The 24,277-nt window shown below is 49.8% G+C and overlaps 1 protein-coding gene across 1 annotated transcript in view; it reads right to left on the bottom strand.

Moving 5' to 3' along the window:
* The window catches only part of EFCAB5 (EF-hand calcium binding domain 5), a 108,997-nt gene that overhangs the window by 53,673 nt on the left and 31,047 nt on the right, over positions 1-24,277 (bottom strand). The window contains 3 exon segments of the mRNA XM_075014111.1: positions 7,251-7,321; positions 18,582-18,642; positions 22,844-23,000. Of these exon segments, the coding sequence (XP_074870212.1) occupies positions 7,251-7,321; positions 18,582-18,642; positions 22,844-23,000 (289 nt within the window).

Raw genomic sequence — 24,277 nt, forward strand, 5'->3', positions numbered from 1 at the left:
TCACATAAAAAGTAGAAAGTAGGAAAAATTACAAAAGATCTATATAAGCAAACAATGTGTGTATGCAGGGGAAAGATTAGAAAGGCCAAGGCACAGAACGAGCTCAAATTAGCTAGAGGCATAAAAGGTAACAAGAAGTTATTCTATAAATAGATTAGACGCAAGAGGAAGAACAACGACAGGGTAGGCTCACTACTCAGTGAGGAGGGAGAAACAGTATCAAGAAACTTGAAAATGGCAGAGGTGTTTAACGGCTTCTTTGTTTCGGTCTTCACCGAGAAGGCCAATGCAGAAGTGCCTAACATAGTGCATGCTAGTGGGAAGTGGGTAGGTTTAGAGGACAAAATGCATAAGGAAATGGTTAAAATTACTTAGAAAAATTAGATGTCTTCAAGTCACCAGGGCCTGATGAAATACATCCTAGAATACTTAAGGAGCTGACAGAGGAGGTTTCTGAGCCTTTAGCTATCACCTTTGAAAAGTCCTAGAAGTTGGGAGAGATTCCAGAAGACTGGAAAAGGGCAAACTTAGCACCTATCTATAAAAAGAGAAAAAAGAACAACCCAGAAAACTACAGACCAGTCAGTTTAACTTCTGTGCTGGGAAAGATAATGGAGCAAATAACTAAGGAAGTCATCTGCAAACATCTGGATGAAAATAAGGTGATAGGTAACAGCCAGCATGGATTTGGAAAAAACAAATCATGCCAGACCACTCTGATAGTTTTTTTTTTTTTGACAGGATAACAAGTTTTGTGGATAAGGTAGAGTCAGTGGATGCAGTATACCTAGACTTTAGTAAGGCATTTGACACAGTCTCGAATGATATTTGTATCAATAAACTAAGCAAATACAACTTAGTTGGGGCCACTGTAAGGTGGGTGCATAACTAGCTGGATAACCATTCTCAGAGAGTAGTTATTAATGGTTTGCAGTCACGCTGGAAGGGCATAACAAGTGGGGTTCCATAGGGATCTATTTTGGGACAAATTCTATTCAATATCTACATCAACAATTTAGATATTGGCATAGAGAGTATGCTTATTAAGTTTGCAGATGATACTAAGCTGGGAGGGGTTGCAACTGCTTTGAAGGAGAGTCTCATAATTCAGAATGATCTGGACGAACTGGAGAAATGGTCTGAGGCAAACAGGATGAAGTTTAATAAGGACAAATGCAAAGTACTCCACTTATGAAGAAACAATCAGCTTCACACATATAGAATGGGAAGTGACTGTCTAGGAAGGAGTACTGCGGAAAGGGACTTGGGGGTCATAGTGGATAACAAGCGAAATATGAGTCAGTGTGATGCTGTTGCCAAAAAGCAAAAGTGATTCTGGGATGTATTAACAGGAGTGTTGTAGGCAAGACACAAGAAGTCATTCTTCTGCCTTACTCAGAGCTATTAGGCCTCAATTGGAGTGTTGTGTCCATTTCTAGGCACCACATTTCAAGAAAGATGTGGAGAAATTGGAAAAGGTCCAAAGAAGATCAACAAGAATGATTAAAGGCCTAGAGAACATGAGCTATGAGGGAAGACTGAAAGAACTGGCCTTGTTCAGTTTAGAAAAAGAGAAGATTTAGAGGGGACATGATAGCGGTTTTCAAGTACCTTAAAGAGTTTTACAAAGAGGAGGCAGAAAAATTGTTCTCCGTGGCCTCTAAGGATAGGACAAAGAGAAATGGGCTTAAACTGCAGCAAGGGAGGTATAGATTAGACACTAGGAAAAACTTCCTAACTGTCAGAGTGGTTAAACACTGTAATAAGTTACCTAGGAAGGTTGTGGCATCTCCATCGCTGGAGACATTTAAGAGCAGGTTAGATAGACATCTGTTGAAGATGATCTAGATGGTGTTTGGTCCTGCCAAAAGGGCAGGGAACTGGACTCGATGATCTCTTGATGTCCCTTCCAGTTCTAGTGTTCTCTGATTCTGTGATTCTAACTTCATTCAAAGCCCACAGAAATCAATAGGAGTTTTTTTCCTTGACTTCTGAAAACTTTGGATCAGCTCCTAAAAATGACAAAGGCCCTCTATTTCACAATGAAGGCCCATGATTTAACCTGTCTTACAAATTCAGAGGAGAGAGAATCTTTGTAATCTAAATACTTTCAAAAAAAGGCCACCACAAGTATTCCCTGTAAGCTGAGCACTTGGGTGGCCGCCCAGGAGAGATTCAAATGCCGCCCACCTGAGTCGCTGCGTACCCACAACTGACAGCATGTGCTTCTCTTGGTGGTGCACATCCTCAGATGCCTCAGTGCACCAAAAAAAATTGTTTTGCATATGGATGGGAAAAATAGAGGAAATATTGCCCACCACCCTATTTCTGAGGATGCAATAATGCCATGGACAGGAGTGAGCCTTTTTACACACGCAGAAACACCAGTGTGTGAGGACCTAGTACTGACTCTGCAACAGCTATTAAGTAACCCAGATCCGCCGTGAGTTGAAGAAAGAAAACATAAAAAGAGCCATTTAATTTTCAGCTCCATTAACAATGAATGCTTTCCAAATGTAGAAAGGCCCACATCAGTCTGGGGACAGATCTTTTCCCTCAGCCTTCAAGCAAGATGCTGTTAACTGATAATAAAGACAAATTTAAGATGAATATGGGGAATGGGAAGGAAGAAATGTCCTGACAGCAAGGTCCATTCAGACTGTGGGGTAGTCTTCCAAAGGAATTGATGAAAGCCACATCACTTAAATCATTTAAAACTGAACTGGAAAAAGCCTTGAAAAATATACCATAAAAACAACCTTCCTGTGACTGGAAATAAGACTAGTTGAGCTTACATTGTAAATCCTTTACATTTCTGTTTTCTATTAGGCTGTGTTCTACATGGGCACAAATCTTCGAAATAGCCATATTTCGCAGATTACTAATGAGGCGCTGAACTGAATATTCAATTCAGTGCCTCATTAGCATTAGGAAACTTCCGGCCACGGTGCTTCCAAACGCCACTTTCAAAAGCATGCGGCTTGGCGCAGCTACACGGGGGTCCTTTTTGAAAGGACCTGCACCTTTCGAAATCCCTTTATTCTGTTCAGTGAGCTGGATAAGGTCCTTTCATGGATCGGAAATTGGTTAAAAGACAGAAAACAAAGGGTGGGAATAAATGGTAAATTTTCACAATGGAGGGGGGTAACTAGTGGTGTTCCCCAGGGGTCAGTCCTGGGACCGATCCTGTTCAACTTGTTCATCAATGATCTAGAAAATGAGGTAAGCAGTGAGGTGGCAAAGTTTGCAGATGACACCAAGTTGTTCAGGACAGTCAAAACCAAAACAGATCGTGAAGAACTACAAAAAGATCTCAGCAAACTGAGTGATTGGGCAGCAAAATGGCAAATGAAATTTAATGTGGGTAAGTGTAAGGTAATGCATGTTGGAAAAAATAACCCAAATTACACGTACTACATGATGGGGTCAAATTTAGCTACGACAGATCAGGAAAGGGATCTTGGAGTTATAGTGGATAGTTCTCTGAAGACATCCACGCAGTGTGCAGCGGCAGTTAGTAAGGCAAATAGGATGTTAGGAATTATTAAAAAAGGGATCGATAATAAGACAAAAGATATCATACTTCCCCTATATAAAACTATGGTACGCCCACATCTCGAGTACTGCGTGCAGATGTGGTCTCCTCACCTCAAAAAAGATATATTGGCATTAGAAAAGGTTCAGAAAAGGGCGACTAAGATGATTAGGGGCTTGGAACGGGTCCCATATGGGGAGAGGCTAGAGAGACTGGGACTTTTCAGTTTGGAAAAAAGGCGATTGAGGGGCGATATGATAGAGGTATATAAAATCATGAATGGTGTGGAGAAAGTGAATATAGAAAAATTATTTACCTTTTCCCATAATACAAGAACTAGGGGACACCAAATGAAATTGATGGGTAGTAGGTTCAAAACTAATAAAAGGAAATTTTTCTTCACACAGCGCACAGTCAACCTGTGGAACTCCTTGCCCGATGAGGCTGTGAAGGCCAGGACTCTATTAGGGTTTAAAAAAGAGCTTGATAAATTTTTGCAGGTTAGGTCCATAAATGGCTATTAGCCAGGGATAAAGTATGGTGCCCTAGCCTTCATAACAAGGGCAGGAGATGGATGGCAGGAGACAAATCACTTGATCATTGTCTTCTGTTCTCCTTCTCTGGGGCACCTGGCATTGGCCACCGTCGGCAGATGGGATGCTGGGCTGGATAGACCTTTGGTCTGACCCAGTATGGCCATTCTTATGTTCTTATGATAAGGGGATTTCAAAAGGTGCGGGATCCTTTCGAAAAGGACCCCCGTGTAGCCGCCCCAAGCCACGCGCTTTCGAAAGACCACAGCCAGAAGCGACCTAATGCTAATGAGACACTGAATATTCAATTCAGAGCCTCATTAACAATCTTCAAAATGGCCAGTAGCATGGCTATTTTGAAGATTTGTGCCCGTGTAGACACACCCTTACTGTATGCCTTAATTGTGAGTTAAAAGACACACAGCCTCATTGAAAGAATTCATCTAGCTTGAGTTAACAGGAATTTAATCAGCCCTTATTTATGTAGTGTAGAGATTATGGACTGATACTTTTTAAATAACAACAAGGATTCTCTAAGATTCCATTATCTGCAATAGTTTCCTTAATTAAATGCAGTCACATTGAACTTACATTTTAAAATATATCATAGAATCATAGAAGCCTAGGGCTGGAAGGGACCTTAGGAGGTCCTCTAGTCCAGCCTCCTCATCTAATCCTGACACCCTCTGATGTATCTTGATCCAGCATTACCTTGTACATGGTGGTGTAATCAGAATTTCACTATCCATCTGCAGGCCTAACCATTTGATCTGATATTTTGTGACTCCATTGGCAAACTTGCTCACAATTTAAAATAATCACCCTCACGGTTTATGTAGCTCCTCTCACCTGATCAAAATGAATCCCTTTACAAACAATCTCCTAAGCCTTACACAAGAAAAGAAAGTCGTACTTATCCTCACTTTACTAATAGGTAACATGAGACAAGTCCAAGGTAAATTGTCAACTGTCCCACAATTTTGGATGTCAGCCTTAATAAATTAAATGACATTTTAGAAAGTATGGTCTGAAATGACTTGGCCAAGGCCACAACACAAGCTAGTTTTGTCTTCTATTCTTTAAGCACAAGACAACAGCTATACATTCTGTTCACATTGATTTATAGGAACTGCTGAGGCAGATTAAGATCACCATTAGCAGCAGGGCTAATATGGATGCATTGGAGCATACGTTAATCCCTTTCAGACATTTTCCTTTAAATTTATGCCATGCAGGGGTGACCCATGTGTAAAACCAACCAATGTGCGGAGTGACTTTTGGTTCAATAAAGAGCACTTTTAATTCTGGATGCACAAGGGCATTCGACAAATAAGAACTCAAATCACAGCCATAAAATTAATATTCTGATTTTTACAGTATTAGAAGCATTTTCTACAGATTACTTAAATCTTTTTCTGTCTTACACCTTCCTTTGGGAGTTACATTAATAGAACAAGTTCACAAAGTTGTACTGGGAAAACTTCTCATTTATGACTGTTGCCAGAACAGGTACTGGTCACAAAGACTGACGTCTGGAAGGTGGAGTGAGAGGGAGAATCTCATTCTAGGCATATCCCATTGTCCTGGCACAACCAACCTTGCCCTTGCTTTCAGCTATGATAAGAGGAAATTGCATACCAAATTTGGTGGCCCTAGCTCTTACCATTTAGGAAGACTTCATGAACAAATGGACTCGCAGATGGACAAAACACCAGAGAGAGAGATGCACAAACTCTCTCAAATATATAGCAAATTTCTTTCATTTGTTACACCTTTGTCCTTGTAACAGTTTGGAGACATCCAGAGACACTCCCATAACTCAGCCTCATGCATCCAGCCACCTGCTGACACACATGCTCACTCACCCACCCACACGTTTTCCAGTACCTTCAGGAAATAGGAAACAGTGGAAATACTTCCTTGGCATAAACCACAACAGGCTGGCTTAGAAAAATACTAGTTTGGCACAGAGGAGTTGGGAGTAAGAGAAGGAGGAAGCAGGACTGATACATTCAACCTCTTGTGAGTCTTTGTTTGCTATGATAATAAACTACTACCCTAATTCCCGCCAGTTGCATGGGAACAGTCTCATATCACTGAATCATTGTGTAACATGAGTGACACTTGGAAGTTCCTCTGTGAGAAGTTAATATTGCTTAAGCTTTTTGCAAAAGGTACCAAACACTTACCTCATGTTCTGTACATTCCCTGCTGTAGATTTTAAACCAAAGCACCACAACTGCAAAATATACTCACTCCATGAGCAAAAACAGTATTGCTGTTCTTCCCAGCTTAGCACTCTGATGTACCGTACTTCGGTTAACAGAAGTCCGACAGGAAGAATAGCTCTATGGTAGTGGTTCCCAAACTGGGGTCCACAGATCCCTGGGGATCCGCAAGAGTATTGCAAGCGGTCAGTGATAAAAATAAAAGATAAATAAAAATGACGATAGAAAATAAGTTTTAAATAAATTGCACAGTTACAATCAATTATTATTTTTAAATTAAATATTTCCCAATAATGTTATTAATTGTTGTCTGAAAATTGATGTTGTGGTTTCCTTTTTCATGTAATGAAGTATACATAGAGGCTAGACTTGGCTTTGATGGGTGTCCGTAAATGGCTTGGAAGCTGATTGGGGTTCTGCAAACAGTTTGGGGAAGTTATTGGGGGTCTGCACTAGTGAAAAGGTTGGGAGCCACTGCTCTATGGAACCATACTAATTACATTAGAATGCTTGTTGCACTGGGAGACTCTCTTGTGCATTCCTGATGACCAGTATCAATGTACTAGTAATTTGACACTCAGCTCCTCGCAGTCTAACACAAGTGATGCCCTCCTGCATGCTGAGGGAGCCCGAGAGGTATTAACAATATTGCTTCTAAAATATCCCTGATAATTAATCCTTAGAGCCCCCCAGGCAGTGACTCGGGAAGAAGCTAGATGTTTCATCCTACTGGAGTGATGTGGGTGGGTCTACAAAATAGAAATGTGTACGTGAATGTGAGCAGACAGTAAGGAGGGAACATGGAGTGGCCTGATGTTGCCAGCCTGGGACTGGGGAGAAGGCCGAGGACTCATCTCTTCTATGGTCAGCACCCATCAAGGGAAGAAACACTCCTACAAAGCCTAAATAATTGGAAGAGAATTCTGATTCCGGTGCATTTATTTAGTTTCTCACCTCCCTAAACTCTTCCTCGTTCACTTTTTTTTGCAGTGTGTCTATGGTTTCCAGCTTCCTGTCGTAGATCTCTAGAGGAGAAGGAGAGGAGATTACACAGAAAATGGGCAGATGTATTTTTGCAGAAGTCTACCTATGGGTACTCTGCCCCGTAGCAGGGAATAACCAAGAACTGAAGCACGTGTCTACCATGCATGTTCAGCTCTGCTGCCAAATCAGCAGTGTACTCCCTGGCTTTATAAACACAGACTGAGTCTGATTCTTAAGTCCCTTTCCATTGCCAAGACCATCCAGTTCCCTTCTGAAAGGCCAGCAATGCTGGCTGGTGCAGACAAGGTAATATGGCCAAATTCAGATGTGATATAAGTAGTTGTAAGTCACAGTGATTTCAATGAGAGTTACACCTGCCTATGGCAGGGTGGAAATGCTTTGTGAGGCAATGGACGGGTGGGTATAGTTCCCTTAAACGTAGTGTAACAAAGTCCCTTGCCAGCCTCTGTGGGTACCTGCGCTTCCTGGCGGATCTGTGCTGTCTCAGAGACTCACAGAGGCCCCCCCTCTTGCCCAGGCCCTTCCAAAGGCAGGGGTCGCCGCTTAGCGAGCCATCCTCATCATAGGCAGGACCAGTACAGGGAGAATAATACCAGTCCCCTTGCAGGCCCGTGCCTGCTCCAGTAAAGTGATCCCTTGGGGGAAGGGTTGGGGGAGTCCAGACCCACCTTCTACCCTGGACTCTGGCCCAGGGTCCCTATGAGAACAAGAGGCAACCGGCAGGACCTTTACCCCTGCCCCAAAGTAGTAGCCTCACCCTGGGCCACTTCACCCACCACTTCCCCGTGGTACTGGTAGTGGTACTGGTACCTGCACCTGCTCCTCTGGTGCACCTCCCAAAACCTGCCCCCTGCTACCAGATGGGGAGCCTTTTATAGGGAGCACAGGGCCTATCTGACCAATGAAAGTCTGGGCCTAGACAGGGAACAGAAACACTCTGTCCTCCAGGCTGCAGGGATCCCACCTGGGGTGCCCGCAGTTGGGAGGTGAGTATTGGGGGACAGGCAGCCTTTGGCTGCTTCAACCCCATCTGGGACTGTCTTTTGGCCCCTTTCTCGGGCCAGCTTCTCTTCCCTGCCTTGGGCAGGTTGCTTCTTTCCTCCCCTCACTCCACCCTTCCTGGCTAGTTTCCCTCTGGAGCTGCTGGGTGGGTGGTGTGTGGGGGGACTCTTAAGGGGGGTACCCTCCCCCCCCTTTTTTTTTCCATCTTCTGGGGGGGAATTTTCTGGCCCTCCATTTGGGCCCACTCTTTTCATCTACTGGCTGCTGCATCCTTGCTGCTGCGGAGGAGGTAAGGGGCTTTCTTGGGTGGTGGCTGGTTTTTTCCCTCCACACCTTGCTGTGGAAAGACTGGGGGGGTGAGTTTAGGTGGGGTCCCTCTCCAACAGGGCTCCACAGGGGTGGCTGCGTAGTTGGGGGTGGGGTGTTAGGGTGTGGTCCCTGCCCCACACCTGCAGCCACTGCCTCCTTTGCCACCGCCCCCCCCGACACCCAGCTGCCGCTGGGGCCCTCTCTCCATCTGGGCCCCACCCTCACCATCTGCCCCTTCCGCTGTTTCTGTGAGGCTCTGCAGCAGCTGCTGTGGGCCCACCCGTGGGCACATCCCTCCCTTTATACCCTCTGCCACCCCCTTTCTTCCCCCTCTTCTCCCTCCCCTTTGTGCCCGCGAATCACCCCCGCTTCCCCTTCCCCTTCCCCTTCCCCTTCCTTGCACTCACCTCCCCACACACACATCTTGAATTCCCCCCACATCCCAGTGCAGAAACAGGAGCCATCTTATCCTCTTGTGTTGGGAGTTGTGGCCTTTTTGTGTTCCCTTTCCTTTGTTTTTCTTACCCTCCTGCCCCACCCCCGCCTGTCCAGGTCCTCAGCCTGGCTGGTAGGGGAGGGGCAGCCATTTTCATTTTCTCTTTCTTTTTCCCCCCTCCCCTCCCCTCCCCCGCTAGTTAAAGGCCCCACTCCCATTTTTTCACAAACCCTTATACCTTATAAAATGGCCTCCCCACCCACTGGGGGGTTGTCCATAGATGCCCCCCTCCCCCACCTCCACTGTCACTCCTTCCACCTCTGCAGCAGCGGCCGACTCGTCCAGGGCTGCCGGGAACTCTGTGACGGTTGAGGGCGCGGGCATGGGCTCCGGGACTCCTGCTGCCCCCGCCGCGGCATCCTCCTCCGGTGACCCTGCCCCAATCCACCCCCCCCAAAAGGGCAGGAAGGGCCAGGGGACCAAGAAGGGCAAGAGCCCTGCCCGGAAGGCCAAATCTCCCGTGGCTGGGCCCTCCACCCCAGCTGCTGATGCACCTGCTGCAGCCTTCTTTCCCTCCCCCCCTGCTCCCACCACTGATCCTGAGGGCTCGGATCCCCCGGCCCCCAGGTGGTACGCCCAGGTGGCGGCAGCCGCCTTGCACCCTGCTCCTTCCGCCTCCGCTCGGAATACCATCCCCGACGGTCATGGCCCCTTCCCCACCCTCACCAGGAGGCACGGAGTCCGCTGCCTCATGGTGTTGGCCTCGCCCCACGTGGAGACCTACGTGCGGGCGTTGGCGTGGGTGGTGGGGCCCGCGGCCGTGGTGGCGGCCTCTCGAATGTTTGGGAAGATTGTCTTCTTCCTGGCCTCAGAGGCCACCGCGCAGGAGGCGGTGGAGAGGGGCTTGGCGGTCGGGGGCATCTATGTGCCCCTGGAGCCGCTTGAGGACCTGGGCGTGCGGGTGGTTTTCTCCTCTGTCCCTCCCTTCCTTCCCAATTCCGCCCTTCTGCCTTTCCTCACCTCCCTGGGCCGACCCTTGTTGGTCCTGAGTCCCCTCCCTCTTGGCTGCAAAGACCCTGCCCTATGGCACGTGCTCTCCTTCTGCCGGCAGGCGCAAATCCAACTGCCGCCGGCGGCAGCACAGGGCGGGGTGGCCCAGGAGGGGACTATACTGGTGCCTCATCGAGGGGCTCAGTACCGGGTCTTTTACACCTTGGGGGAGGCCTGGTGCTTCGTGTGTCGGGCGGTGGGGCATGTCTGGAGGGATTGCCCCCTGGACCGGCACGAAAGAGAAGAGCCCAGGATCTCCTCCAACCCAGGGGGTGCCAGCCACACGACCGGCGACACCCCGACCGCAACAGGCCCTGGGACCACCCCTCCTCTTCCCGCCCCGGATGGAACCATCGCCGCTTGGGTGTCGGAGGATGCCCAGGCACATGGTGAGGGGCAAGAAGAAGCAGGCGCTGGCGCCTGAGCGGGCATTCAAGCTAGGTCTGTGGAGGAGAGGGAGGCAGGGCCGGCGGCAGGACCTAGACAGGGCCCACGCCAGGGCAGACCATCCCTCTCCCTCGCTGTCCCGTCCTCCTTTTCCTTCTCTCCCTCCTCGTTGCCTCCGTCCTCTGCTCCTTCCTCCTCTACCACTGAGCCCACCTCTCTGGAGGACTGGGTATTGCTAAGGGAGAAGTGCAACAAAAGAAGTGCACGCGCCCGGCACTCCACCCTGTCGGAGGACGGGGTGGATGTGCCAAGCAAAGCATTAAAAAGAGCCACCAGCCCTGATCCATCTGCTGAACCCCTGTCTACTGACCATCTGCCGGGGGTAACTGAGGCTGCCGGGGTGGCAATGGACAATATCGCCCCTCCTGTCCTGCACCCTGAGCCCAAAGGGGCAGAGAGAGTTGTTCTGAGCCTGTGCCCTCCTCTGACACCCCTCTGGCTGCTGCCCAGACTACTGTCGTGGGGTGCCCGGAGGAGATGAGCCTCGGCCTCGCCCTCCTCTCGCAGGAGGTCGAGGCCCTAGGCCTTACGCCAGCTGCTCTGGACGTAGGGGGGTCTTCTGCTAGAGGCCTATGGGCCAGCCACCCACACCCAGCCGCCCCCCTCACCTTCTCTCTCCCCACCTGCCAGTGATCCCCCAACCATTATCCTCCCTTGTTCTGGGACGTCACAGGGTGTGACCGCCCCCCCAGCTGAGGATCACCTCCCAGCTGTAGCTGTCCTGCCCCCGGATATCCCGGAAGGATTTGTGTTCCCATCGTACCCTGCCCCCACAGTATCAAAAACCCCAAGGCTGACCCCTCCACCTCACTGGTGCCTGCTGTTAGACGCAATGGCACCTCGCCCTTATCCCCCCCTCCCCTCTTGCCACCTGGAAAAGCCCCTCCTCAACACACCCCTCTTACTCATACCCCCACTTCTACCCCCTCTTCCAGTCAAAGTCCCGTCCCAGAAACTGCGCCCCAACCCCCTCCAGACTCTCCTCCTCCTCCTCCTCCTCCTCCTACTCTCTCTCCCCCACCCCCTCTCCCTCCGCCTTCCCCTTCTCTCCACGACATTCACCCTCCCCCCCAATACATTCATCACCTTTGCCCCCATCCCCATTCTTCCTGCACCTCCCCTCGACCCTCGTCTGCTCATAACTGCTCCCGAGGCCGCAATCCCTCGGGAGGCCCCCTTTGTCTCGCCCTCTCCCAGCACCTCTGGGGCTGCTTTCCCTCCGCCACCCCTAGTCCTCCCAAAACCAAGCCCCAGCCACTGCATGACCTTCCCTGCCGGCCACGGAGCCCAAAAGGATATGAGGCTGACGGGCACTCAGGACCCCAAGGCCTCGGCACCCCATGCACTGGCAGATGAGATGCGCGAGTTCTTGGAGGATGTTCGCGGCTCCAAGAACAAAGTAGCTCTTGTCCTCCAGCTTGACTTCCATCTCATCGTTGAGTCCGTGAGGGCCCTTCTGAAGGAGGGCAAGGGGACTGGGAGGAGGGACGCCACAGCCTACCAACGGGCCTGCGGCTTCCGTGATGCCCTAATCACCTATGGCGTTGGCCACGGCTTGCTGCGCAGCCCCATGGGGACCGCTGGTGGTCCCTCCGGCGAGGATCCTCCCCAGCCCTCTAAATGCCGCCGATCATCTTTGCCACCTTGAACACCAGGGGCTGTGGGTCGGGTCTCCGCAGGTGCCGGGTGCTCTCCTTCCTCCAAGGGGGGGGTACTCGGTCACTTTCCTCCAGGAGACCCACACTACTCTGGCCGCCGAAGCCAGCTGGTGGCTGGAGTGGGGAGACAGGGTCCACCTTAGTCACCTCTCGGCCCATCGGGCCGGGGTGGGGACCCTGTTCTCCCCAGACCCGCAGCCCGAGGTGCTGGGGAGTGTCGAGGTCGTGCCAGGCCGCCTGCTGTATCTCCCGGTACGGGTGGAGGGGCTGCCCCTCCACCTCGTCAAAGTCTACGCCCCAACATCCGGCCCGGAGAGAACATCCTTCTTCCAGCAGGCGGCGGCCTTCCTTGACTCCATCGATCCTTGCGAGTGCCTGATCCTCGGCGGGGATTTCAACTGCACCCTCGAGGAACGGGACAGTACAGGGATGGAGGAGTGCCCGGCCGCTGCAGACGTCCTCAGGGAGCTTATCAATCATCACTCCCTGGTGGACGTCTGGCACAGCCACCACCCGGATGAGGACACCATCTTTACCTATGCCCGGGTGGTGGGCCACAAATCCATGCACTCCCGGTTGGACCGCATCTACGTCTCTCACCACCATCTCTCGTGGGCCCACTCCTCCAGCGTGCGGCCGGCCCCCTTCTCGGACCACCACTTAGTGGCCGTAAAGGCTTCCCTCTCGCCGGGGAAGTGGGGGTCAGCCTACTGGCATTTTAATAACAAGCTGCTGGAGGATGTGGGCTTCGTGGCGTCCTTCCGGGAGTTCTGACTGGCCTGGCACGGGCAACAGTGTGCCTTTACCTCAGCGCGGCGGTGGTGGGATCTGGGAAAGGTGCGCGCACGGCTCTTCTGCCGTGACTATACCCGGGGGGCCAGCCAGTGGCAGGATGCGTTGATAGGACAGCTGGAGCGGGAGGTTCTTGAGCTGGAGAGGCACCTGGCCGCCAGCCCCGGAGATCCATCCCTCTGCGGCATGTACTGCGAGAAGCGGGACGAGCTCAGGGCCCTCGACGCCCTTCGGCCACAGGGGGCCTTTGTGAGGTCGCGGATCCAGCTCCTTCGGGAGATGGACTGCGGCTCCCGCTTCTTCTATGCCCTGGAGAAAAAGAGGGGTGCCAAGAAACATATCCTCTGCCTCCTTATGGAGGATGGCACCCCTCTTACGGATCCGGCGGAGATGCGCGAGAGGGCTCGCGTCTTCTACGCCACCCTTTTCTCCCCGGATCCGACTGACACCGACGCCTGCAGAGTGCTTTGGGACCAACTCCCTTCAGTCAGCATGGGTGACCGGGACTGGCTAGAGCTCCCTCTCACTCTGGCTGAGCTCTCGGAAGCCCTCCATCTCATGCCCACCGACAAGTCCCCGGGCATGGATGGGCTGACCGTGGAGTTCTACCGCGTGTTTTGGGACGTCCTCGGTCCAGACCTGCTCAGCGTCTGGGCCGAGTCCTTGCAAAGCGAGGTCCTCCCCCCGTCGTGCAGGTGGGCCATCCTCACCCTGCTGCCCAAAAAGAGGGGACCCCGCGACCTTCGGAACTGGCGTCCCATCTCGCTCCTTAGCATGGACTACAAGATTATTGCTAAAGCCATCTGTGATGGGGTTCTGGGGTCCCCCAAGCTCTGCACCCTGTCCGCAGGCAGGAGAGTCTCTCACTCAGCAGGAAAACAGCGGGTTTATTAGCCGACAGGACACAGCATCATACAGAGGAGTCAGTACAGCAGGCAGAGATAGCCAGTCCAATCCATGTTGAGGAGAGGAGGCCCTGAGGGGCCACCAGAGCCGGGGCCTTGCCCCCTCCTTTGTCTCTCTCTCCCTCAGCCCAGACTAACTGCTTCCCAACTCCCAGTTCCAATTCAAACCCCTCAGGCTCCACCTCCTCCTTTGTCTGCAGTACAAAGGTGTTATCTGGTCGTCAGGGTTACCCTCAGCAGGAGCCTCACACCCTCTGTGAGCCACACACACACACACAGAGGTATCCCCCACTCCATCACACCATCTCCCGTCGCTTGGGGTCCGTGCTGCAGGATGTGGTCCACCCCGACCAGACCTACACCGTCCCGGGCCGCACCATCTTTGACAACCTCTATCTGGTCCGGGATCTCTTGGAGCTCGGGTGTGGGGATGGTCTGTCGTTCGCCCTCCTGTCCCTGGATCAGGAGAAGGAGTTCAACAGGGTGGACCACGGGTATCTCCTGGGCACTCTGCGGGCTTTCAGCTTCGGACCCCATTTCATCGGGTTTCTCCGGGTGCTGTACACTGCCTCAGAGTGTTTGGTCAAGCTCAACTGGATCCTGACCGCTCCGGTCAGCTTTGGGCGAGGGGTGCGTCAAGGCTGCCCGCTGTCGGGCCAGCTCTACGCTCTGGCCATCGAGCCCATCCTCCATCTCCTTCGACGAAGGTTGATGGGGTTGGTGCTCCGTGAGCCGGAGCTGCGGCTGGTTCTGTCAGCGTATGTTGACGACGTACTCCTTGTGGTCCACGACCCAGGAGACCTGGTGCGGTTGGAGGCCTGCCAAGCCGTTTACTTGGCAGTTTCCTCTGCCTGGGTCAACTGGGTCAAGAGCTCTGGCCTGGTGGTTGGGGCTGGGTGGCAGGCAGGCCACCTCCCACCCACGCTTCAGGCCATTCAGTGGAGCGCGGGTATGCTACCCTATCTAGACGTCTTTCTATCTGCCACACATCCCTCTCCGCTGGAAAACTGGCAGGGTTTAGAGGGCAGGGTGGCTGAGCGGTTGCGGAGGTGGGTGGGGCTGCTCCAGTGCCTCTCCTTACGGGGGAGGGCACTGGTGCTTAACCAACTAGTCCTGTCCATGCTCTGGCACCGTCTCAACACCCTTGTCCCACCCCTGGGTTTCCAGGCCGCCCTCCAGAAGGTAGTTCTGGAGTTCTTTTGGCCAGGACTGCACTGGGTCCCTGCAGGGGTTCTTTATCTCCCCCCGGAGGAGGGAGGGCAGGGCCTGACCTGCCTACACACTCAGGTCCATGTCTTCTGCCTCTGGGCCATGCAGGGACTCCTTAACAGCAATAGTGGAGATAGTCCAGCATGGAGCACGCTGGCGCACGCTTTCCTCCGTTGCTTCCGAGGGCTCCGATACGACCGGCAGCTCCTTTATTTGCCTTTGAGAGGCCATCCGCGAGACCTCTCGGAGCTGCCGGCCTTCCACCAGGACTTCCTCCACACCTGGCGGCTGCTCTCAGTCTCCAGGTCTTTAGGGGCCGCCACGGGGGAAGACCTCCTCGCAGAGCCCCTGCTACACAACCTGTACTTCCGTGTGCAGGCGGCAGAGTCCCCCGCGGTGTGCTGGAGGCTGGTCCTTGGTGGAATCACCAGGGTCAGAGAACTCCTGGACTACGGCTGGGGAGACTGGATGGAGGCCCCGGTGCTCACCCGGTGCATGGGGCTCTCCACCCTACATTCTCCCCAGCACGTACTCAAGGAGGTGAAGGCCGCCTTGCCACCCGCTGCTCACGTCTACCTGCGCCGGGTCTTGCGAGAGGGTGCACCCCACCCCCCTCTCACTCCTGGCCCTCCGGATCTCTCCGTGGGCCCCCAGCTCCATGAGCCTTCCTGCCCCCCTCCCCTGCATCATCCCAGCCGGCTGCACACCTTGCAGCCGGTCCCCTTTCAAACTGTGCCCAGACATCATCTGTAAACGCTCGTGCTTCACACGCGCCACTATCCCACCCTCATGTCCTGCCCAGACCACAAGTGGCAGGACCTTCTACCATCTTCGGAGGGTGGGGAGCCCCAGTGGGCCAAGCTTTATTGTGCCCTGGTCCCGCGGCCCGCCAGGGACATCAGCTGGAGAATCCTGCATGGGGCGGTAAGCACGGGCGTGTACCTGGCGCGGTTCACCCCCCTCCTGGATACCTGTTTCTTTTGTGGCACGAGGGAGACCCTGGTGCACATTTACACCAAGTGCGTCAGGTTGCAGACCCTCTTCCGGCTACTCCAGAACCTCTTGCTGAGGTTCTGGCTGCACTTCTCCCCGCACCTCCTCATTCTAGCACACCCCATCTGTGGCCCCACTAAGTCGCGGGACCTCCTCGTCAGCCTCCTCCTGGCTATGGCCAAGGTAGCCATTTATAACACTCAGGAGAGGAGGCTGGAAGGGGGGAAGCCTGCGACTGTGGGGCCTATTTCCGCTCCGCTCTCCGCTCACGAATCCGGGCAGAGTTCCTTTGGGCGGCGTCCACTGGCTCTCTCGACACCTTTGAGGGGCAGTGGGCGCTGTCTGGGGTTCTCTGCTTGGTGTCCCCTTCTGGTTCCCTCGTTTTAAACCTTTGACCTCCACTCCCGTCCCTGTTTTTTCTTCACTTGTCCCCTGCACTCTGTTGGGGCCATGGTTTTGTTTTTTTGTTTTGTTTTTTTAAAGGGATCCCTCTTCTATTAAGAGGGGCCTTTTAGTCACAGCCCGCCCACTCCCTGGTCTCCAAATAGACCCAGTATACTGTCCTTCTAGAAGGCTCCGGAAGCTTCCAGGTAAGGGTCTACCACCGGGTATACCACAGTAGGGAACAAGTGGTCAGGATCTACACATCTGTGACATGACTTCAGAATTACCAGAAAGGCCTGGAGCTCCTGTATTCTAAAAACAAGACTTTTATTCTACTTTCCAGATGTTCCTGTTGACTTTACAAACTTTGCAACCACCTTTTGGGCAGTCTCTGAGCCATGGTAGTGCAGCTGAGAAAAAATGCCAAGGGTTTGCTTGGGAAGTCTTGAAAGAAGAAATGCAATTTCCATTGGAATTATTATTCTTTTGTTATTCTTGCTTCTACAATATGGTGGGTGAAACATCAGGAAGAATGACAACAGGCTCAGTGGAAACAATATATATTGTGCTTCCTGAAGATGTCCATAATGCTCACTTGGTGTATTGGATTGTTAAATGAAATACACCAGAAAAAAGAGCAGAGTTGTGAGTCAAATACTGCCAGTGGTGCCTAGAATGCCTGTAAGTGTAGAGTAACCATTTGGCCACGAAATTCCTTCTTCCCTTAGAGTACCAATACTCTCCCCAGTGTCACAGTAGCACCTGAGGAGTGGGTTTGCCATTCAGACTGTCTGTGACTGGTATGAACTGAATATCCCGGGCAATGATTACTATCATACAAAGGGATCAGCAAAAGGCAAGCCCTGGTAAAGGTTATCTCCAGCAGAGGACTGCAGTGTACTTTTGAGTGCACTATACAGCCTCACATTTTCCAGCAGACAAATTTGTTGTTACAGATGATCATTACACCTAAAGGTCTGACAGTTGTCACATTGCCACTTCAACATTTCTACCCTACCTATTCAATTATCATTATTCAATTATGTCAGACATAAGCTATAAAGAGGACTGGAATTATGCAAATCTATGCAGTGCTGAGTGCTCGGGTACGTGGTCCCTGTCTCATCATATGTCACTGTCATTCCTCTTACTGGCTAGAGGAAAGAGCTAGAGAAGAGGAGCCTTCCTGTGGCATTCGCAGGCACTTATAAGGATGCTCCCTCAAGCCCTAGAATCTAATAGCTCTGCCACACTTCATTTTTATCTTCACCCTCGCATGACCCTAGAATGAAGCAAGAGGTGTACTGAGGGATCGTCAGATGATTGCCATGCAGATGTGGGAAGCAAGTTTGGCTAATCTGGGGGAAAGAAAAGAGGGACAAGCTACTTATTGATGACAGAGCTTTATAACATGTGAAGGGAGTCTCACTGGAGACTAGAGAGGTCCATATCCAATTAGTCTAAAATTACTGAGCCAAATGCTCCATGCCTTCTCTCCATGGCCACAGACATGGAGCAGAACTGGGGCAGGTCCACTTCTCCAGGGCTAGCCGTAGGACACATGGGGCCATGGAGAGGAACTCCATGCCTTTTCACTCTGCAGAGCTCTGCTGCAACGTGAAAGAGGGGACTGTGGCAGGGCTGGACTTGGGGAGAGTCAGGAACATGACACAGAATAGAATCCATAGGCACATGCTGGCTGCAGCTACTACTATAACCCATAGATGATAGAAATTGCTGGGGCAAGGCGCACATCTGCATCATGAAATGCCCATCAGATGGGGAGAGGATTCCTTGTTCCCCAGCCCATGCTTGATCCTCTGTCTATCCCATGTACATTTACTCAGGTTTCATGCAAACATATGGGGAGAGGACACAAGCTGAGGTGTTATTTTTATATACTTCTTTTTTAAAAAAATCCCCCACTAAGACAACACCCTCTGCCCTTCCCCATTTAAAGGCTTGCAAGCGAGTGTAGGGGCCAGTGTATCATGACTGTTCTTACTGATCCATTCCTGTTTTCATTTTTCTGCTATTCTGCATCACAAGTCAGACGAAGGAAAATAAAAACCAAAGAAAACGTTTGTGACCTTACCTGGCCCACCTCCCAAAGAAGCAGAAATGACATCTAGAAATGACCTCAGGGCACTCTGAACCTACAAATCAACACAACAGTTAAAGGCCTGATTCACAGAAGCACTCTTTGCTCATCCCCATTCTTTTCTAACCACAGAACAGCTCTAGTTTTCCTGTCTCTCCCAGGCCTGGACAGAAAAATGGCATCTGCTTCCCCTGCACTGACGCTCTGGCCCAGGTTATCAACATTTGATTATTATGAACAGACTTGGATACAGCAGTTCCATAGCAAGCAGTTTCTCAGAAATGCCTTGCCATTGATTTTCTTCTTGCTTTGTTTTTGCTCAGGGCAGCTCAGATTTTTAGGGCAACACCATGATCCACCAGTGCTGAAAAGGATGACTTCATCGCAGGTCATCCACAGAGCCCTGTGACCTGAAGCTGCCCCTACAAAATATCTGTAGTAAGTAAAGCTGGACTAGTCATAGGAATGCTATGACGGACAGTAGAAGGCAGCAATTCTGAAATTTTCCCTTAATACTAGACTGTCCTAGTGAACTTTAGAATAGCTCTGGCCTCCCCCCTACAACTTGTCATGTCTGGGGAAGAGCAGGAAATCCAGCCGGAATGATTAGGAAGCAGGGCAGCGAAAGCCGAGAGGAAGCTGCATCGCAGATGACCCTTCTCTCACCCGGAACTACAACTCAGATTGGAACATGGAATGTTAGAACAATGTATGAGGCTGGCAAGACAGCACAAATAGCAGCAGAAATGCGACAATACAAGCTGGCAGTTTTGGGGCTGTGCAAAACAAGATGGATACAATCAGGACAACTGCGTCTAGCAACAGCTGAAACCCTTATTTATTCAGGGCATGAGAATAATGATGCACCACACACGGAAGGAGTAGGTATGCTGTTGTCCAAGGATGCAACTGGATCCCTAATTGAGTGGCCAGCAGTGTCAGCATGGATCATTACAGCCAGGTTTTACAGCAAGATAAATAAGATTCTGATTATACGGTGCTATGCCCCCACAAATGATGCTGATGAAAATATTAAAACAGGGTTCTATGAGACTCTCCAAAGTATTATTAACAAGAAAGGTGAGAAAGATATATTGATTTTGATGAGTGACTTCAACGCCAAAATCGGAAGTGACAACACAGGAAAGGAGCAGTACATGGGTACAAAAGGGTTAGGAAAAGCCAACGAGAACAGCAACCTCTTCAGTGACTTCTGCATTTTTAATGGATTGGTGATTGGTGGGAGTATCTTTCCACACAAAAGAATCCATAAAGCAACATGGGTTTCACCAGACCACCGGACGGAAAATCAAATCGACCATATCTGTATCAGCAGCACCTTCAGACGTTCTACGCAAGATGTATGCGCAAGAAGAGGGGCGGATGTGGGATCCGACCATCACCTTGTCTTAGCAAAGTTCAGGCTGAAACTGAAAAAGCACCCCATACAAGTAAACAGGCCAGGGCCGAGATACAACACACAACTCCTGAGAGATCAGATAACAAAATCACAATTCCAGTTAAAACTGTTAAACAGATATACAGTCCTTAGAGATCTAAGATCAGAAGATGTAGCCGTAGAGCAAGTATGGGAAAGCTCTAAATCAGCATGGAAAGAAGCTTGTGAGAAAATCCTGGGCAAAAGAACAAGACAACACAAAGAATGGATATCACCAGAGACTCTAAGGATAGAAAAAACAAGAAGGCAGTTATCAACAGCAGCAAGACCAGAGCTATCAAGGCAGAAGCGCTGCGATTATATGCAGAAGCTAACAAGGAAGTGAAGAAAAGTATAAAGAGGACTAAAAAGAACTTCATGGAAGCACTAACACAACAAGCCGAGCAATCCATAGGCCAGAAGAATCTAAAAGAACTGTATGATATCACAAGGAAGTTAGCAGGTGCAAGATGGACAGTAGATCATCCCATGAAAGACAAGGATGGGAGAGTCTTGTCAAATCTAGCTGAACAACTTACGCGATGGAAAGAACATTTCGAGGATCTCTTAAACCGCCCAGCACCAAATAGATCCACCAGACTTACCCTCAGCTCCAATACCACTACCAATAAATACAGACAGACCAACTAAGGAGGAGATAAGGAAGGCCATTTCTCTGCTGAAAAGTGGAAAAGCTCCAGGGCCAGACTGCATTCCCTCAGAAGCAGTGAAGGTGGACCTTGAAACCTCCACAGACGTGCTGTACGAACTCTTTGGCAGAATATGGGACACCGAGGAAATACCACGAGACTGGAAACATGGACATATAATTAAAATACCCAAGAAAGGAAGTTTGAATGAATGCAGAAACTGGAGAGGTATCACTCTGCTGTCTGTTACTGGGAAAGTCTTTAACAGGATCCTGTTGGAGAGAATGAAAGCAGAGATTGACAAGCTGTTGAGGGATGAACAAGCTGGTTTTCGGAGCGAGAGATCATGTGTAGACCAGATAACGACCTTGAGGATCATCACAGAACAGTCATTGGAATGGAAATCCCCACTGTATATAAGTTTCATAGACCTTGAACAGGCCTTTGATAGTGTAGACAGAAATACGCTGTTGAGACTGTTGCAGTATCATGGCATTCCCCAGAAGATCATTAATCTCATTCGAGCCAATTACGAACCCTCCACTTGCCAGGTTGTACATAATGGCACTCTGACAGAATCTTTCACTGTCCGAACAGGTGTGAGACAGGGATGTCTACTCTCACCATTCCTTTTCCTTATAGTTATGGATTGGATTATGCAAAAAACAACAAGCAGACACCAGAGAGGTATTCAGTGGACCTTCTCTCGTCAATTGGAGGATATCGATTTTGCTGATGACATTGCCCTCCTGGCATATCAGCACGAGCGTATGGACAGCAAAGTTGCAGCACTGGATAGTGCTGCCTCAAAGGCAGGCCTGAAAATCAGTAGATGTAAAACTAGAACTATGAGGGTCAACCACACTAAAAAAGACAACATCACTTTAGGGGGCGAGACCCTCAAAGACATCAAACAGTTTACTTATCTAGGTAGTGTTGTGAATAAAGACGGTGGTACTGACCTAGACATCAAATCCAGGATTGGCAAAGCCACAGCAGCATTTTAAACTCTGTGGCCAGTATGGAGATCACACAACTCTGGCAAAACAAAGCTGAGAATCTTCAATTCATATGTAAAGTCCGTCCTGCTGTATGCCTGTGAATCATGGCGCACCACAAAGTCCTCAACACACAAACTGCAGATGTTTTTGAATAGATGCCTGAGATACATATTACAAATAAGATGGCAAGACAAAGTCACGAATGAACATCTGTGGACACGAACAGGCCAAGAGCCAGTGGGGATCCAAATAAAAAGGAGAAAATGCGGATGGTTGGGACATACTTTGAGGAAACTCCCATCCAGCATTGTTCGACATGCCCTAAAATGGAATCCTCAGGGGAAATGCAGCTGAGGAAGACCCCGAATAACATGGAAGAGATCTACAGTCACGGAAGCACAAGAACTGGGATATTCATGTGGCCAGATTGAAGCCATTGCCCAAGATAGAACCAGGTGGAGGAGCCTTGTGGATGACCTATGCCCCACTTGCGGTTCAGGGGTTTAACTAACTTAACCCCCCACCAGCAGTAATTCAGGTCATGCCTGTGCTATGTGTCCTGTACAGCTCATAAAGGTAGTGAGGCCCAGGGAGTTACACAGATGACTTATTTACCATCTATGGAAAGTGTCTCAACCAACACCCTGCCCTGGCCGATCCATTATCTTCTAAGTCTCATCTTCTCAAGCAGTGTGTCAATGGTTTGGGTCAGAGGGGGACAGTGGTATGAATAGCTGCCCTGAAAGGACAGGATGGGAGTTAACCACCCAGTGCCTGACAAGAATTTTGAGTTGTGACCAACTGTCACGAGGAGACCAAGTGCTCAGGCATATAAAACTGTCTTGAGCACTTATCTGGCCCTATCACAGTAGCATATGTGGACTTCACAACAATGGATTTAACTTCACAACCCCGCCATGCAGCAGGTCTGGGCTATTATCCCATTGAGAGTCTATGTCACTTGCCCCAGGGCACACAGAAAGCCTGAAGCAAAGCATGGAGTTGAAGGCAGGTTTCATGCAGCTTAGGCTAGTGCATAACCACTAGTCTACTCTTCCTCTCCATTCTTGCTATATAACACAGCTGACTCACTTCCACAATAGCCCCCACATTCCTCCTCTCAGGTATGAACACACCAGCATTTCTACAAATATCTGCCCTAGTTACCAGTATGAGTGGTAGCCTTCCACTGACATCCAATGCCCATTCTTTGAACTGCACTGCCAGGGCCTCCTTTCGCATCTCTGCCACCCGAGCCTGGATTTTCTCCACCTGCTCCCTTTGCTCACGGCTTTTCTTTACCTCAGACTTCATCCTGGCTAACCTGTAGAGCATAGGCATATGGTTTAGAAAGTTAATGTGACCGGCTTAGCAAAGCTTGGTTTGACCTTTCTTGAGGAACAGCAGGAAACAGAAGTAATTGCATGTTATATTTCCTGTACTTTCTAGCACATGAGGTCTTTTCCCCATTGAAATAGTTGATCTTTTGGGTAACAAACTACCAGTCAAATTCTACATAAACACTCACAATCCATGTCTTCATGCAGCAGTTCTTGGAAGGTGAGAATGTTTGTCATGAAGTGGATGTTTCTTCTGAAGGCTAGTGTAATTAAGAATTTGAATACAGAGTTTGAATGTCAAGTACATCACTAAAGAAAGAGCCTTTTTTGGAAGGTGCATGGAACTCTTTTTGAGTGCAGGGACAGCTAGATATTTAGGGATAAAATTATCCCTGGAGCAACCTTTGTGGTGTGCAAACTTACACAAAGGGCAAAATCCACCCTTAATGAATGCACGTTTCTGTGATGGTGCTAGTAATTATGGAGGTGTTTTTCAAATTTTCTGCCAAACATTCTAGCAGGAGAGGAGGACTATAATTTTGCATCAATTTAACAACAAAATTGCATTATGAAGCATTTGTCTCAGAGCCTATGTACCATTTAATGTAAAAACTGCACTGGCAATGCACTATGTTTAATGATTTTCCCAAAGTACTATTTCACAATAAAAGCCTCACTGCTTTAGGACAGGGGTAATTTGCCTACAATTCTTCTGTTTATCTGTTGAACACAGACTTTGCAAGCCCGCACCAGAAGTGCCCCTCTTTTTTCTTGATTCTAGCTCCTTTCCTTCTCTAACCTGTGAGAAAGGCATTGCCAGTCCTCCATTTTGTTCCCAGGATAAAAGACTTTATTAAACGGCAAGTATTCAGGAAAACAACGCCATGAATGAAATTCGTTATGCCTATAGCTACAAGGTAACAGCTCAGCTATGTGGGAGTGGGTCTTGAGTTTTTTATTCCCATTTCAATCGTTTGTTAAAGAGTTTATGTCTCTATATTGAGAGCTGCTACCTATTCCTTTCTCCTGCATACTGTGCATTTGCTGATCCAGATATTGCTCTCAGTTATACCAGTCTATAGTTAGCTGGAATAAGAGGAGCTACTCCTATTTGTCTCTTGTCATGGAGAGCAAAGTTTGACCCAGGACTGTGATGTAACCAGATGATTTCTCATCTGTCTCAGGTTTTTTTTTACATAAGGAGTGATGATAATCTGATACTGTCTCTCACCTCGCAATATAGTTTAGGAACAATTATATT

Source organism: Carettochelys insculpta, chromosome 19, assembly GCF_033958435.1.
Source record: "Carettochelys insculpta isolate YL-2023 chromosome 19, ASM3395843v1, whole genome shotgun sequence".
Taxonomy (NCBI): domain Eukaryota; kingdom Metazoa; phylum Chordata; order Testudines; family Carettochelyidae; genus Carettochelys; species Carettochelys insculpta.